Here is a 15,592-nt window from a genome sequence, read left to right as displayed (position 1 = left end):
CGGTTTTGCCAGGAAAATCGAAAGGATGGAACTATTATCACTCCGACCTGGCTTGCTTCTTTCAGCTTGATTCTCGCTGAAAAGAATCTATCCAGCTTTGTCTAGACATTTATTTCCCAAGTTAATACAATTCTGTCGACCACAGTACCACAGTGCATCATACATAATACAAAATCAAAATTTGATTAAAAGCTGCAGTATGTTGCAGTGAGTCAGCCAAATGCTTTGAGAGATCCACCTTTCAATTATGGAGTAAATAATGGTTACATAAAGGAAAATATAATATGCATTTAAGGTATGTCACCTTCAAAAATAAGGCTTCTATCATGATATCAGTACATTCTTTCTGATTGTGCTTGATATCTAGATAGATGAAAGAGAGTATCTGGAACTGGTGTGTCAATTTTTAGGTGTAGTATGGTTTGTCAAATGAAATACCAGATCAAATCTAGGGAATGTGTCATGTGAAAAGGGACTTAGAGGACCATGATACAATTTTTTGTATTCTAATATTAATGAAAGGATACTAAAGTAGAATAGATAAAACCTTAAACTAGTAAAAACAATAAAATAAAGTTGCATCGTATTACACACACAGTAAGGTAAGGTGTTAATATCATTTGGTTAAATTGTGCCATCCTTTGGCAGTAGAAAATGCAAGACAGTATTTAAAGTTAGATTTTATAGAATGTGTAATACTTAAAGTAAACAGAAGGCGGCAGCACTGCGTCATCACTCTTCACGCTGCCGTATACGAGCCCCGGGAGGAAGAGGAAGAACGTAACCTAGAGGGTGAACTGGGAGGTGGTGTCCATCTTATTTACACCGGTGAGATAGCTAAATTTTTGTCCTGTCGGAATTTTCACGATAATAAAAGTTGAAAGCTGGGTAAGTTAGCAGAATCAAGCACGTACCAGTGTTGAGACGCGTAAATATACAGGCAAAGAAAGCTCCAAAACAGCTAGTCGTTGTCACGAGGCCTGTTTTCCAACGATGCGCCATATTGTATTTCAGTTTGGGTTTAGCCGCTAGCCGCTCTTAGCTTAGCTAGCTAACGTCTGCAATATTTATAATTTGTCGTCGTTTATGACCACCTCATTTATTCAAGGTTGGATATATTACTAGAAAAATATGTTTTTGACGGAATAAAGAGAGCGGAGCTATGATTAAACGGCAATTTTATACTAAAATTAAAAGCGGTGGGAAAGTAACGCTAGCTAGCTATCTAGTTAGCATTGCTTCATCAGTCTTGAGCTTTGATTTTATACGACTTATTACTCTCACAGTATTCTGTTTGGACAAAACCTTATATTGAGAAAGGTCTGAGAAAAACATATCACTACTTTAAGCTATTAATTTGGCAGTAGAAGTTATTATATTGTCAGAGGGTCTCAATTCAGGGGTTATAGAGCTCGTTATTTCTGGACCATAACTGAGTATTTTCGTCCCTCTTTTAAAAGGTCTTCAGAGATGAGCAGTTCAGAGGAAGTGTCATGGATCTCCTGGTTCTGTGGACTGAGGGGGAATGAATTTTTCTGTGAGGTGAGTGATCCAACTCTCTGTCAAATCTGTGTGATTATTTGTTGTTTAACCCTCCATATTGACGTGCACAAACAGGGACACGGCCAGCTCTAGTCCTGATAAAGATTATAAACTAATCTCAAAAAAGGCATAACCTCTTTGTGACTTTACCTTTGCTTGACATTGTTTATCCAACCTGTAATTCGCTTGGCATTTTTCTTACTATCCAGTGAGACTGTATTTACGTTTTCATGCTCTGATGACTTGTTTGTTAGAAACACGTGAAAAAATACTTGCATGCCGATATGTACCTTGAATGCTGTTGTTATAGTTATTTGTCTCTGCATTAGTTCTCTAAAGGTGTAATCTCGAAGGTTTCAGTTGCGTTCTCTTTAGAGTCACCTTTGGCCTTAAACAGTAATTATGGGAGTAAACTTCCCAACTTAAACAGACGTCCACGGTTGCCTCCCTTTCTCACGGTTGTAACTCTTTATTTTCCTTGCTGATGGTTGTTTACCTTTTAAGACTGTTTGCCTTCATCTGAGCGTCAAATTAGTTTCTTTAACTTTAGATTTTCCCTTATTTTTGAAGTTGTATCTGTAGTCATCGACCAGCCACTGCTGTTTGATGGAAAACACGTCACTAACTGGGCGCCGCTTCCGTTTTCTTTTCCGCGAACTTCGCCACAGACACCCAGATCATAATTCTTCTATATACTGCAAAGGCTTTCATCAGTGGGCCATAGGCTCAATCACCATTGTGTTGTCTCATCCGGCGATAGATAGTGACTTAACAGACATTTATTTACAAGACAATCTTCGAGATTATACCTTTAAGCTCAGTAACTGTGGATTTTGAACCCTGTCTTTTACAATGATACCACATTTGGAAGGAAACCATTCACTGCCAGTACATGCAGGAGGAAAGATTACAGCGACTAATACATTAAATAAATGTGAATCTATCCTCTCATGTACATGCCACGCTTACTTCTTGTAGATTAATCTCTTTCACCATAACATTTCTCCAACTAAAGGTGGATGAAGACTACATCCAGGACAAGTTCAACCTGACGGGGCTCAATGAGCAGGTTCCTCACTACCGCCAGGCCCTCGACATGATCCTAGACCTAGAACCAGGTCTGTACATACATTTCAACAATGTTAAAAATACATTGCTTTTACTGGTTGAAACAGAGGATACCATCAAAAGCAAGAGCAGAAGGAGCCTTACACGGCTTTGAATCTTGAGTGTTGATCTACCCCTGTTTTTACAAGCTGACATGTGTAACAGATATCAAGCGGTAAGAGAACTCAGCTATTCGTGACTGAGCTGCTCTTTTAATCTGTCATGATGAGTCCTCTGCACATCATGAAACAATTCAGTTGAGAGGGAACATTTGATCTTAGCTTTCTTTTGTTTAAGTCTGTTTAGCTCGGGCTCCTTTAGATCTTTTGTCTTTAGTTTATGTCCTTTCAAAGCAGCAGCGAAGAACGCTCTCTCTGTTGGACTTTTGGTCTTTCCTGTTTTTCTCTCTCAAAACACTTTTTCATCTCTGTAAACCGTCTCAATAAAAGCACACCAACAATCTTCTCTGTTCCCCTTTCCGTCTTCAGATGAGGAGCTTGAGGACAATCCCAACCAGAGCGACCTGATCGAGCAGGCAGCCGAGATGCTGTACGGCCTCATCCACGCGCGCTACATCCTCACTAACAGAGGCATCGCACAGATGGTAGGCGCCTGCTGCATCAGCAGAATCCACCACCCCTGTCTGTATTAGAGAAGCTGTGTTTCCATTACTCTGTTCTTGATGGGCGGGAGAATTATTTACAACATGTCAGTCCTAACGCTGCTTCTGTGGAGGGGATGATAATGCAGTATTATACTTTTCTACAGATCACTGACTCTGCCTTACTTTAGAAGATATATTCAGTTGAAAAGTCCCGACAAACCTCTGTGGTCGGTGGCCATTTTTGTCCAGTATCGCATATAACTTGTGATGATCCTATTTGAACAAGATTCATTTGTGAAATAAGAAGAAGAAGATGGTTGATGCTTCCTGTCATTAAAGTCTTTAACTTCCTGATTTCTAACTTGCAGTTGGAGAAATATCAACAGGGAGATTTCGGCTACTGCCCTCGTGTCTATTGTGAGAATCAGCCTATGCTTCCTATCGGTGAGTAAAAACATGAACGCTTAAATGCAAACCAGTGTAAACGTAAATTTAGCACAAGACTAAAAAAAAAACAGCTCAATGTGGATGATAAATATTTATGTGGGGCGCCTGTGGCTCAGTGGTCGTGTCGGGGTTCGTTCCCCGAAGTGTCCGTGGGCAAGACACTGAACCTCACATTGCTCCCAAAGGAAGAGCCATCTGCCTAATAGGAGATTGGCACTTTGAATAGTCTGTGTGTATTTGTGTGTGAAATGGTGAATGTGACATGGAGAGTAAAAGCGCTTTGAGTGGTCTGAAGACCAAAAAAACAAGTGCTATGTTCTGGTTTATGTGTGTGAGGTCTTCAATGATTTCATTTTGTAGAAAGTTTGTTGCATGTAACCGTTAAAAGAGTTATATAAGGATTATCTACAGTCTGTCCATGGCTGTCAAATATCTGTTACAGACTGGGTGTCGTGGAAGAAATCCCAAGCAGTGCCCAGTTAGTGATACGTTTTCCATCAGCCAGCAGTGGTTGGTCTGCCAGAGAGGGTAGGCGGAGCTAAGCGGCTGCTTTTCCTGTCTCTGCAAGTGTTGCGAGTAAACAGTAATTTACTGTGGCTGAACAAACAAAGAAAAGATCGATGACTACAGATACAACTTCAAAAATAAGTGGAAATCCAAAGAAAAAGAAACAAATTGGACGCTCAGATGAAGCAAACAGTCTAAAAAGGAAAGCGACCGTCAGCGAGGAAAATCATGAGTTACAACCAGAGCCAACCGTGGACGTCACACATGCAGCACTGTCTGGATATCTGGAAAGTGCGCTCCGGCAATTACCGTATATCGCCAACGAGAACGAAACTGAAATCTTCACGATTTCAACTTTAACGAAGGGTTCGAACAAAGTCTTGAAGGCTATAGCACAATATTTTTCACGTTAGGAAAATGCTTTAATTAGAGCTAACACAGTTGATGCAGAGTGAAGATACCTGTGTTTGTACTTTACTAGCTGTGTTTCAGTGTCTATCTAAGGTGCAGTTAGTTTCTATCTAAACTACCTCTTTGTTTACAGGTCTGTCAGACATCCCCGGAGAGGCCATGGTGAAGCTGTACTGTCCCAAATGTATGGACGTCTACACACCCAAGTCCTCCAGGCACCACCACACAGATGGAGCCTACTTTGGCACTGGCTTCCCTCACATGCTCTTCATGGTTCACCCTGAGTACAGGCCCAAGAGGCCCGCCAACCAGTTTGTCCCAAGGTGAGTACGACATACAGTGTTTTAACTGTAGCAAAAATGTATCTCCACCTGTTGCATAAGTGCCCGATCAGACAGAGTGCATTTTAGCAGCTGGGAGCGGCTTGTTTTCAATGAGAGGGACGCTTTTTGTGCGCTGCTTTTGCGTTGCAGAGCACCTCGTGTTTTTCTGCTCTGTGCACCTCGTGATTTTGAGGAAAATCTCTGAGCACCTCGAGTTGAAAAAAGCGCCCAACGTCATGTCATTTTGTCATTGTCCAATCGGATGAAAGGAGAGGCGTGTCTTCTGTCATTTTACAAAACATCGTTGAGGTTAATGACAGCTAATGATGGTTGCCTTAACAACAGAAAAAAGGCGCAGCGAGCTGCTCTTGTTTTAACTGTAGGCTTCAACAAAAAAGGCAGTGCAGTGCGCCTCGCTTTTCAAAGTCTGTCTGATCGGGGCCTAAGGGAATAATAAGATTGTGTTTTAATTGCTGAAGAAATGTTGGATACCAAATTCAACATCCATTCTGCGCCGACTGCTGCACATTTGTCTATAGGGCTGGGTATCGATAAAGATTTCTTGATTTGATTCGATTCACAGGGTCCTGATTCAATTCCTGAATGTTTTATGTTTCCAATAAGAATTGACCCCAAAGAAGTTACATCATGTACTTTTTATTTAACATGACAAACAGCAGTGAACACAATATTAACAATTTTATGAATTAGACAGCTTATGAACTCTTTTTCCAGTTTTTATCTGGCTCATGGTTTTGATTAAACGAACTGGGGTCAACTTGCGTGAGATTTGGCCATAAGATCTCACAGCGCGAAGAACAAAACCACAAGAGAGTTAGAGTTATGGGGAAAGGCATACTGTATAACAACATGCTGAAAATACACTCGCGGCCAAAGCCGACGCTAACAGAGAGTAACATAAACATCAGTGCAAAACGAACTTACATATTCATGGAAGCACACGCGATAGAAAGAGTCCGTCAGCGATCACTGATGTATCAATAGCAGTAAACAAGTCCGGGCATGTCTCCCTCACTGCCGTGTGTCCAGGGGATGCACTGAGTTGTGATGTGTTCAGGAGCGCTCAGAAACCTGAGTGATCAGACACATTTTTATACATATTTTTAAAAGATCGATCTCGGGATTTATCGATCAATTATTGGGTCATTCAAATGAGAATTGATTCGAATCGGAAAAATCGATTTTTTTTCTGGTTGCAGAGAGTTGAAAAATGTTGCACTCCTCCCTTTCACTTCTTACCAAGCTTTTAAAGTACAGTCGAGAAGGAGCAGGACAAACACAATAGAGTCCAACTGTCAATCCGAGGTGTACAGGTATTGAACTGAACGTATCACAGCAACTCGATACAACCAACCAAAGCGACTCAGAAAACACCTAAAACTCTCACGTGTCATGTGGATGAGTCACATTAATTTTATCACACCTTGTGATGTAATTGAACACGTAATAGTCACAGATAAATATACACGCCTGACCAATCTGACTTTAGGACATTTAAAACAAATTTCATCCGCATCCTTTTCCGTGACGTCTGTTAACAGCCGCGTGTGTGTCACAGTCAATAAGGCGTGACGGGAAACAGTGAGGTCCTGAAATCACACATCGTTCTCTCCCTAAAAGCAAACTCACCACTGATGATAACGTGAACGCCCTCATCAATTTTGAGCACGCTTGTTTGTGTTGCGTCCTGTCGATTTTATTTGAAGTTCATATTTGTAGTCTCGGTTACTTAAACCGTGACCAAGAGAAAGTCTCACACAGATCACTTTCTTCTGCTTCTCTCCAGGCTGTACGGGTTCAAGATCCACCCCATGGCCTACCAGCTGCAGCTGCAAGCCGCCTCCAGCTTCAAGAGCCCCGTCAAGGCCATCCGCTAGAGCGTCCAGGACTGAGGAGGAGGAGGAGGAAGATTCGTAGAGAGAGGGAGAGGAAAGAATTATGATAAGAAGGGGAGGGGTCACCTGCACTTTACAAAGCTTTTCAGATGCCCCCTCCCCAACCTGAAGACTGTATTATTTTGGTTTAGACTAGGGCAAATGAAAAAGTGTAAGGATTTTTGAGTGTGAGAGAGACATAAAAGAAGACGCACAGCCATGATCTTAATCGCAAACACACACACATAAAACAGATCAACGCAGACACACACTCGGGACTCCATGCACGTACCTTACCAAACTCATCAGTGCCAAAAACAGGAGGTGAGATCAGAGGAGGCTCAGCGCTGCTTCGCTCTCATTACGAGCACACTGATGAGAAAATTACTCAGTCAGTGGCACGACGGGGAACTTTTCCCAGCAGAAAAAGTTAGTTGGACTGAAAAGCTGAAGAATGGCTGAGTCAGTCTTTTCTCTGGCTCTGTTGTTTGTTCTGTATTTGGCACGGTTTGGTAAACGGTGGTGGTAAACCCTCCGTCATTGAAAGCCCATTATCCCCCCCTCAGTGCATGTACACTCAGGCTGGCACCCGCAGAGACAGTCTGGACGGTGGCGGTGGATTTTTTGTTTTTCCGTATCACAATTTTTCTTGGTTTGTCTGATGTTTTGTGTTTTTTGTTGCACAAAGCATTCTGTTGAATTTGCCTTAAGATTCAAAGAAAACACAGATTGTTTTTTTTTTTTCAAGAGGCACAAGCATTTCTTTCTTTCTTTCTGCTGGTAGAGGAGGAGAAGTAGAAGTAGATGAAACTAACGTGAATTTCCTGATTCGTTCAGACAATTGTAATCAGCCTGTGTCATTTCTCCAGCTGTTTGTGCGTGTGTCAAACGACTCTCTGTATCGGTACCCAAGTGAGAATATAACACGGTCTACGTTTTTCTGAGACGCCCCGCCCCCTCCTTGCTGCACCTGCGTTTGAATTGTTACCTCCCTGCCCCAATAGCTTAATCCTTCTTAAAGTTATAGTTTGGCGTCTTGGGAAACAATGAGAATGAGAACAAATGAGAAGACGGGTCACACACTACGATAACCGTAAAGCTGGAGATATACTTGCTTTTACTACGTGTACACACGATGGCTGCCGCGCGTCAGCGAGATGCAGTATGCACATGAACAGTAGGGGCAGTGTAGCTACAGAGGGGATGTGACAGGTTCAACTCAGCAGAAGGTTTTGAAGAAGAGCTGATCGATCAAGTCTGCAATTATCTACATCTGTACGATGTGTTATTTCCGCTACACAGCGACAAACATGCCTGTCAAAACAGCTGGAGACACAAACGGTCATTTTAGAAGTCGACGTGGAAACCTGCAAATCTAAATGGAAACAAGTTCGAGACCGTTTCGTCCGCGCACGGAGGAACATGTTGGAAAAGTGGGGAAGATGCAGACGGTGCGCTCTGTCCACCACACACACTTATTCTGCCGTGATCTCAGAATTAGCATCGTAGTAACCTCCTCGTGTGTCTCCATGTCTGTTGTTTACATCCCGCACATACAGTAGTTTCATACAGCCTGAGCTCTGCCCTCTAGAGGTGTCCTCCAGTAACACGCGTAGTGCAGAGACAAGTATGTGAACATTCATGACGCAGCCGGTTGTGTAGCCATTTAGCTCCCTTAGCATAAAGGACAAACATTGTATAGCAGCTAGCCTAGCGCTGTCTGGGGGTAGAAAAGTCCTCATACGTGCAACAAGTGTTATGTTTTTGTTAGTTTGTACAATTAACAAAATATGTAAAAATCTGTTTTTCCATGTTATGCGCCGAACTACTCCTAAGCCGTAATTTGTATATTTAACAAGGTGCGCACGAGGGGGGAGTTGCACGCCTGTTAGCAGTTGATAGGCAACCTGTCCTGTGTCCTTGTCCAATCCAAGACATAGTCCGGCTCGTAACCATCACGATGTTGTTTTTACTCGACAGTCTTTTTAAAGATTAAGTAAACAATGTTGTATATGTGAGATGAAAAGCTGCTGGTTGTCCTTACAAAAATGTAAAAAATGGCCATCTTAAGGAGCCAATATAACCCGTTTTGCAGTTACTAGGCAACCAGTAGTGACTTCAGGAAGTTGCTCATCCCAGCTGAGGAATAGTTTGGCACATAATCAACCTGAACAAACTCATTTCTCAAGCGTTTTTATGTCTTAAACAAACAAGATACAACATGTTCCTCAGTGAGCTTTAGGTGTCTTGGTTGGCCGTCTTCATCGCTACGAGCCAGGCTGGCGGTTTCCCACTCTTTCGGGGTCTGCTAAGCTAAGCTAAGCTAACTGACCGCTTTTGTGACATTTGACCTACAGATATACGAGTGGTTTCAGTCTTCTCACCTGTCTCTCTGCCTGAAAGCAAACACTTCCCCAGATGTCAAACTATTCCCGTAAAGATTCGAGGAGGAGACTCAGAGAAAGAGGAATTTAGACAATCTGAATCCTTCGGCTCACTCCACCACTGCACTGATCCTCCTGGTGTCTCTCCACAGCACAGTCTCATTATTTATGTTCACGTTTAGAGACAGACAGACCACCAGCCGCTTTCTGTTCTGTGGGGCAGATAAGACAGTCGCCCTACCTCCACGCCCCTCCCCTGTTTACTTTAGTGTGACTGGAACAGGTTGTTTTTTTTGGATTTCATGATACAAGAGAAAAGGTATTTATGTGTCCAGATTTTAACTAATGTTTGTCCGTGTTGTTGTCGTCTTTCTGCTACTGTGGAAGGGTGAGCAGGATTCAGAATTCTCAATAAACTTCTATTTTCTTTTCATACTTCTTTTGTCCTTGTTATTGCCTTTCAGCCTGCAGTGCTGCCCTCCTGCCACTCGGTGTCAGTAGAGAGCTTTACTTCCTACTTTAAAAGATCTCTTGGGCACAATTTGCAGAAATCTAGGATAAGAAACGACGTAACAGATTATAAAAAGCACTGTACTAAATTTGTCCTTAATTCTCGGTGCACATGATTCTTTATCTCTGTTGGAGGACTTCCTGTGGTGACGGAGGCCGAGATGGTTGTCAAGGCTTCTGGGTGTGGCGGCAGGGACATTTCACATGACTCTGAGTAACAGCATTGTACACGCACAAACACACAGAACAAACAAAGTGTGTTAACAGAATTGACATGATCATAAGACCTCAGTCAGGCTGATGTAATCAAATCTAACTGAGCCTTTTGATACATGGAAAAAAAGGCAGAATGGAAATTACAAATCAGGAACTTTTATTTTGAAAATATGCCCCTCGATTCGATTTAAGTCATGAAGCACTGAAAACACCTTCAGACACAAACATAGTGGTATGCCTTCTTCATATATGAGTCATAAAAGCTGTTTTGCTTCTCCGCACGGCAGCTGTCTTTGGCGGAGTGACTGGCGGGGCTGAGTCGTCTTCATGTGGCCGTACCCTGTCAGTTTTTCCAGAGGGAGCAGAGGAGGAGGTTCCTTCATGACTCAGGATAACCTCAAACCGCAGCTCAGGACCAGCCCTGCTCCTCGGCCTCCTCCCAGATTATTTCAGCAGCTCCTTTTAAGTTTAAAGACTTGGTTTTTAAACGCTTCGTAAAAGCCTCCTAACATCCACACTCTTCCTTTCTTGCAGTGAATAATGAAATTGTTCGGGCCTGATAGACGAACCTTAAATGTTGCAACAAAGCACGTCTGAATCTGTTTACAGAGCAGTAATCGTGTCGGTGCTCATACTGCAGTCATGTGAAACGATCAGCCTCTGCTCTGCCACACCCTGAGGACATGTTGCACCATTTTTCTCCCGCAGATTTCTTTCGGGATTCCTCTCTAAGCAGATTCAACTCGGAAATATGCCCGCCACAGAGACTTAGACCACACCCAAAATAGTTAATTGAAAATGTGTTCTTAGGGGCTTTACCCTCACATGTGATGCTGTAGTCTCTGCTTTGTTGATAGATAGCAGTTTTGCCTCCTTAACTGACAACAAAAAGTCTCTTTTAGAAGTTTTCTTGTTTTTGCTGACAACATAAAAGCAGTAAAGCCTAAATAAAGAACCGTCCCTCCCTCCAGGTTTTATTTGTTAAATGCACCTTAGGAGCAGTTCCAGCCTGCGTCTGCGCTGAAAGCTCTCAATCGACGTTGCACATCTGGACTCTCAGCTTCCTCCCATTCTTCGTCGGGTTTCCACAAACTCTTGATTGTGTTAGGATCTGGACTCCGGCTTGACTGGACTCGCCCACTGCAAGGAAAAAACACTGGTTCTGTTGAAGCCGCTCCTGTGCAGCTTTGGCTTAGAATTTTCCCTCTATTTCCCGCCTGAATTTGACCCTGCAGAGAATGATCCCTGCAGCATGATTGCACACACTCAAGATGCGTGGATGTGGAGGCCTTCACCTGGAGTCTTGCATTCTCTCGATCTCTTCAGAGAGTTTAGCTGCAAGCGTGGACTCTTTACTTTTCTGCAATATATTTTTTTATCATAAATTGTCTTGTATCAACTCCCTGACTAAATCTTTTTCACCACATTCTGGTGGACAGATGGAGAAATAGATGGATAGGTAATTTATTGATCCCAGCAGGTAGCATACAAGAAACACGAAAAGGCACAGGACCGGGATGAGCAGAGTTAGTGCAAACAGTCGGATGCAAATGTGCATGCTTATAACCAAATAAGCTAATGTTGTAATGCTGTTGTAAGGTAATATTAGCGGGTCTTTCCGGGTGGGAAAGAGGGTATACGATCCGTGTGTGCAATGGCTGCTTTTAGTTTGTTGTTTGTTCCCCCCGGCCATCACCGAGAGGAGCTGCGCAGTCTGGGTCAGCAGTCTGCCGCTGCTGCTGCTCCTCTGTGTGGTGAACGCGCTGAGCAGAGAGTGGTGGGTGTTTATCCAGGGTCCTTCTCTCTCTCTCTCTCTCTGCCACTGTCAGCAGTGAGTCCAGCTCTGTGGAGTGTTTCTGTGTAAGGCTTTGCCGCCATCATGACTTACAAAACAACCAGACTAAGATGTACTTCAATCAGCTGAATCCCTGGACTACACAAAGATGATCTGTTTAACTGATTATCTGTCTTCTAAATGTAATTGAGCTGAAGAAGTATGAAATTGATTTAGATCACTTTGAATTGATCAGTTTTTCACTTTAAAAAGATCCACCTTAAATCTTTAAAACAATAATCCCTTCCTAGGCGCTGTCGTAATGTTTAAACTATCCTGATTTTGTTCTCTGCTCATCCTCTTTCCCACTATTTGGATTTTCCTAGTGACTTTTCTGTTATTGTTCTGACTTCAGGAACAAGGATTAGCTTGGCTCGGCTCCTCTGACACGCCCTCTTTTCCAGGCAACCAGAGTTGAGAAACTCAGAGGATCTGTGGGCAAGACAATAGAGGCATTTCACCGGGCCCAAACAGACTCCCTCTCTGCAAACTATTTCAAAACGATGACTCTGACGATGCCATTTCATAACCTTTCCCCCCCCTTCAGCAGGAAGCGAATGCAGCCCCTTTTTAAGCTCACACACAGAGATAATGATTAAACAGCTCACACAGAGACAGCAAACATTCCCACCACCCCAACAAAAACATCTTTTCTGACCGATGTGCAAAAACAAACTGAAAATCTTAGTAACCACTTCACACATGATTCCACTTGTCAGTCACCTCTTTATGAGGCTGCTTGCAAACACTCAGAGACAAACAAATACACACTCAGAGAAATGCTGAGGGACAAACTCTGGGCGAGACCAGGCTTGCTCATGTAAGAAAATGTGACTCGAATCCAAAGTCTCTCACTGAGAGGAGAAATGTTTTTTTCACCACGTCTCTTTTTATCACGCTCAGAATGGGAGGAAAGGTCTGCAGACGCCTCCCTTCCTCAGTTTGGGTTTTCACAACACGCAAGAGAGTCTCTTTTGCCCTGGACGATTGAGTCACCTGATAACAAACAGTAACAACTGTTTCACACTCACATTTATACTAGTGACAGATCTGTGTCTGTCACTGTCACGCTTTTCTAACGACACTACTCAAACTAAATCACAGCATCATTTTAATCTCTTCATCTGTTACCAACCTGGTGTGGCACTAATGGCATGGTGCATGGCTGTATTTGTTCAGTGTAAGACCGTGGACAATCGAGCAGTCAGCATCAGAGCAGAATAAACACTGTAAACCAGAAATGCATTTCCTTATTATCTTTGACCCACATTTACATTTATTCAAATATTGTACCTTTGAGATTCTTTGGGCTTCTCTTTTCAGTTTCACAACATCACACCTAAAATTGACACAAATACTGATGAAGATACAAATTTTGTCACTTCTACCCCCAAAATCATCGTCACTAAACTGTGTGCAAGTGTGCAGCTTTATGTTCATGCACAGTGTGGGAACTTGCAGGGTCGTTTTTGTCCTCATGTAGACGTTTAAAAATGTCACAGGCTGCGATAAATTTGACATAATATCTCAAGCTTGATATTTTTACGATCCGTTACGTGCCTGTGTAATTAAGAGTGAGAGGGGTTATATTGTAATATTTTTTGTAATCTTGCAAATTGGGTACAAAACTACGGAAGCCCTAAGTTGGCATGCATCCATGCATTTTATTTACTCAATTTTCCCACGACTAATTTCTGTTGTTTTCTCGAGCTCTAGACTTCTAAGATGATCCAAAAAAAATCACAACAGTCTGGTCACTGCGCTGTTACAGACCAGGACATGCTGTGCTGCCATTGCCCACACTAATGAGGTAAGTGAAGCCTCTTTTCCTGTTTGTTTTCTCTGGGGATACGAGTTATAATCATCTGACGTTACGGCGGAGCAAGTGATCGAGATCTCGAGAAAACAACCGGAAATGACTCGATATCACAGGAAATGGAGTAAATAAAATGTATGGATGCATGTCCGCTTCGGGCTTCCGTCCCCTCCACTCACTTTATTGAAGATGTTTTGGTCCTCAATCAGACATTCATCAGTCAAAGTTACTGTTTATGAATACGGACTTCAGCCTGGGAAAACAAACCAATTAGAGGTTACTTGCAACATTTTCCAGTATGCATGCAAAATATTAAGAGATTTTTCAACTGTTAATATACAAACCAATGTTTTACAAAGTAGCTTCACATCAAGCATTTTAGTAGTCTTTACAAGGTCACTAAAAGTCAAGAAGAAAGCCTCCTGGTGGCCATAACTCTTATCATGTAAAAGAAATGTAAAAATACCACCTGGAAAACCTGAATTTATATCAACATGAAAAAAAGGCGTCCTGACAAAAACACCTTAAACATCTTCATACCAGAAAGTTCTACAAAGAGGAGCTGCAGGGCTGCTGATGTGAGGATCTATTATTATTGATGAGGGAAGAAACAATAAAGAGTAAATACTTATGAATTGGTAATCTTTGGTTTTCCTACCTTTTATTTTGTGGACGTCATGTGACCTGTCCGTCACCCACAGCGAGTTCAACGCCCCGAGAAAAAAAACCTGCAGATAATTTAAAACGATATGAGTCAGAAGTGATTTCTTATTATTGCTTCCAGAGAACTCACACACACTTGTTTGCCGTGTGTAGTAAAATATTTATCTGAATCTGTCAGAGAGAGAAGGGGGAGTTTGTTCAGAAGCAGTTATTTGTGTAACATTAGCAAGATGCTATAAGTCTGCTTTAGCTGATGTTGACAGTGCACACTGACAGGAACGAGTATCCTAAATGTGCCTCTAAACCTTGATTTTATGCAGTTTTATGTTTGCAAACAAGTAAAATTAAATAACTATCCATTGTTTAAACAAACATAAACCAAGAGTTGAGTAAAATAGATCTGACTAGCTAGAAGAAGCAAACAATGAGGATCATTTAATGTTTTTAATTTATAAAATAAGAGAAATATAAGTTTATATTCTATGATTTGGCCTATGATTTGAGCTAAAATAGGCTTAGGAGGCACTTTTTTTTAGAAACAAACAGTAAAAATGTTGTGTGTGTTAGTATGTGTTGAACATAGTTGTGAGATGAACACGTGAAAGACAGGGATAATGTATATAATCTGTTAACTGTATCGCTATAAATTAGACGTGTGATGTGTAACTGCACCAGGAGGACAAATACTAATTATCTCACAGTTGTCAGTGTAGCTGTTTCTCTCCAGAGATCCTCCAACATGTGTTGTTTTCTCAGTGAGAACTTCTTCTTCCATTCATAAATAAATCTGTCGGTTTAGTAATCCCAATTAATCAATATGTTTTTTGTATGTTGGTGTAATCTGTTAGGTCTAGTTCGCACTGGTGTACTTAGATTGTTTGTTGCATGTTTTATGTCTGTCACTTACATCTGGTGGGTTCAGGTGCCCTGACCTTAACATGGCATCCCTAGGTGTGTTTCTGAAACCGTAATTTAATTCAAACGTTTTCACACCTTTACGTTCAGTTTAAGAATCTAATGTCTCAAAAAAAAAGTTTGATCCGTCAGTTAATGTCTAAATTTTGAAGTAACCACATTCATGGAAGCATGCTTCTCACTGGACAGCAATGAGGTTAGTGTGTCATTTAGCATCCTTAGAAAAGGGATGATTTACGCCATAAGCGTGATGCGTTTAAGTGCACTCGGGCATTTATAGCGTCACATCGTCGTCCTGGATAATTATAAAAACAGGGCTTTGGGTAAAAATCAAGCAGAAGTAAGGCTACTCAGATCATAACAAAGAAAGATACAGGCTATGTTGGTTAAGTAAAAGTGCAAGGTTTTTATCTGGAAA

General features: G+C 41.9%; 1 protein-coding gene across 2 annotated transcripts; it reads left to right on the top strand.

Annotated features, from left to right (window-relative positions):
* The first annotated feature begins 773 nt into the window (after positions 1–773).
* On the top strand, positions 774–9,655 carry csnk2b (casein kinase 2, beta polypeptide). 2 transcript variants are annotated; one of them, XM_069681719.1, is made up of 7 exons: positions 774–828; positions 1,461–1,542; positions 2,558–2,660; positions 3,138–3,253; positions 3,622–3,697; positions 4,752–4,941; positions 6,749–9,655. In XM_069681719.1, exons 2-7 carry the CDS (start codon positions 1,471–1,473, stop codon positions 6,837–6,839), a joined length of 648 nt encoding a protein of 215 aa, XP_069537820.1. In that variant the 5' UTR covers positions 774–828; positions 1,461–1,470; the 3' UTR covers positions 6,840–9,655. The 2 variants fall into 2 exon arrangements, with proteins under 2 accessions (XP_069537820.1, XP_069537819.1); XM_069681718.1 differs by having other exon boundaries at positions 791–888.
* The last annotated feature ends 5,937 nt before the right edge of the window (positions 9,656–15,592 follow it).

The sequence above is a fragment of the Semicossyphus pulcher genome, unplaced genomic scaffold (assembly GCF_022749685.1).
Source record: "Semicossyphus pulcher isolate SPU_LCO1_2020_fin unplaced genomic scaffold, fSemPul1.0.p SCAF_5, whole genome shotgun sequence".
Lineage (NCBI taxonomy): Eukaryota > Metazoa > Chordata > Actinopteri > Labriformes > Labridae > Semicossyphus > Semicossyphus pulcher.
The sequence above is the reverse complement of the archived record's forward strand: the minus strand, read 5'-3'. Positions and strand labels throughout refer to the sequence as shown.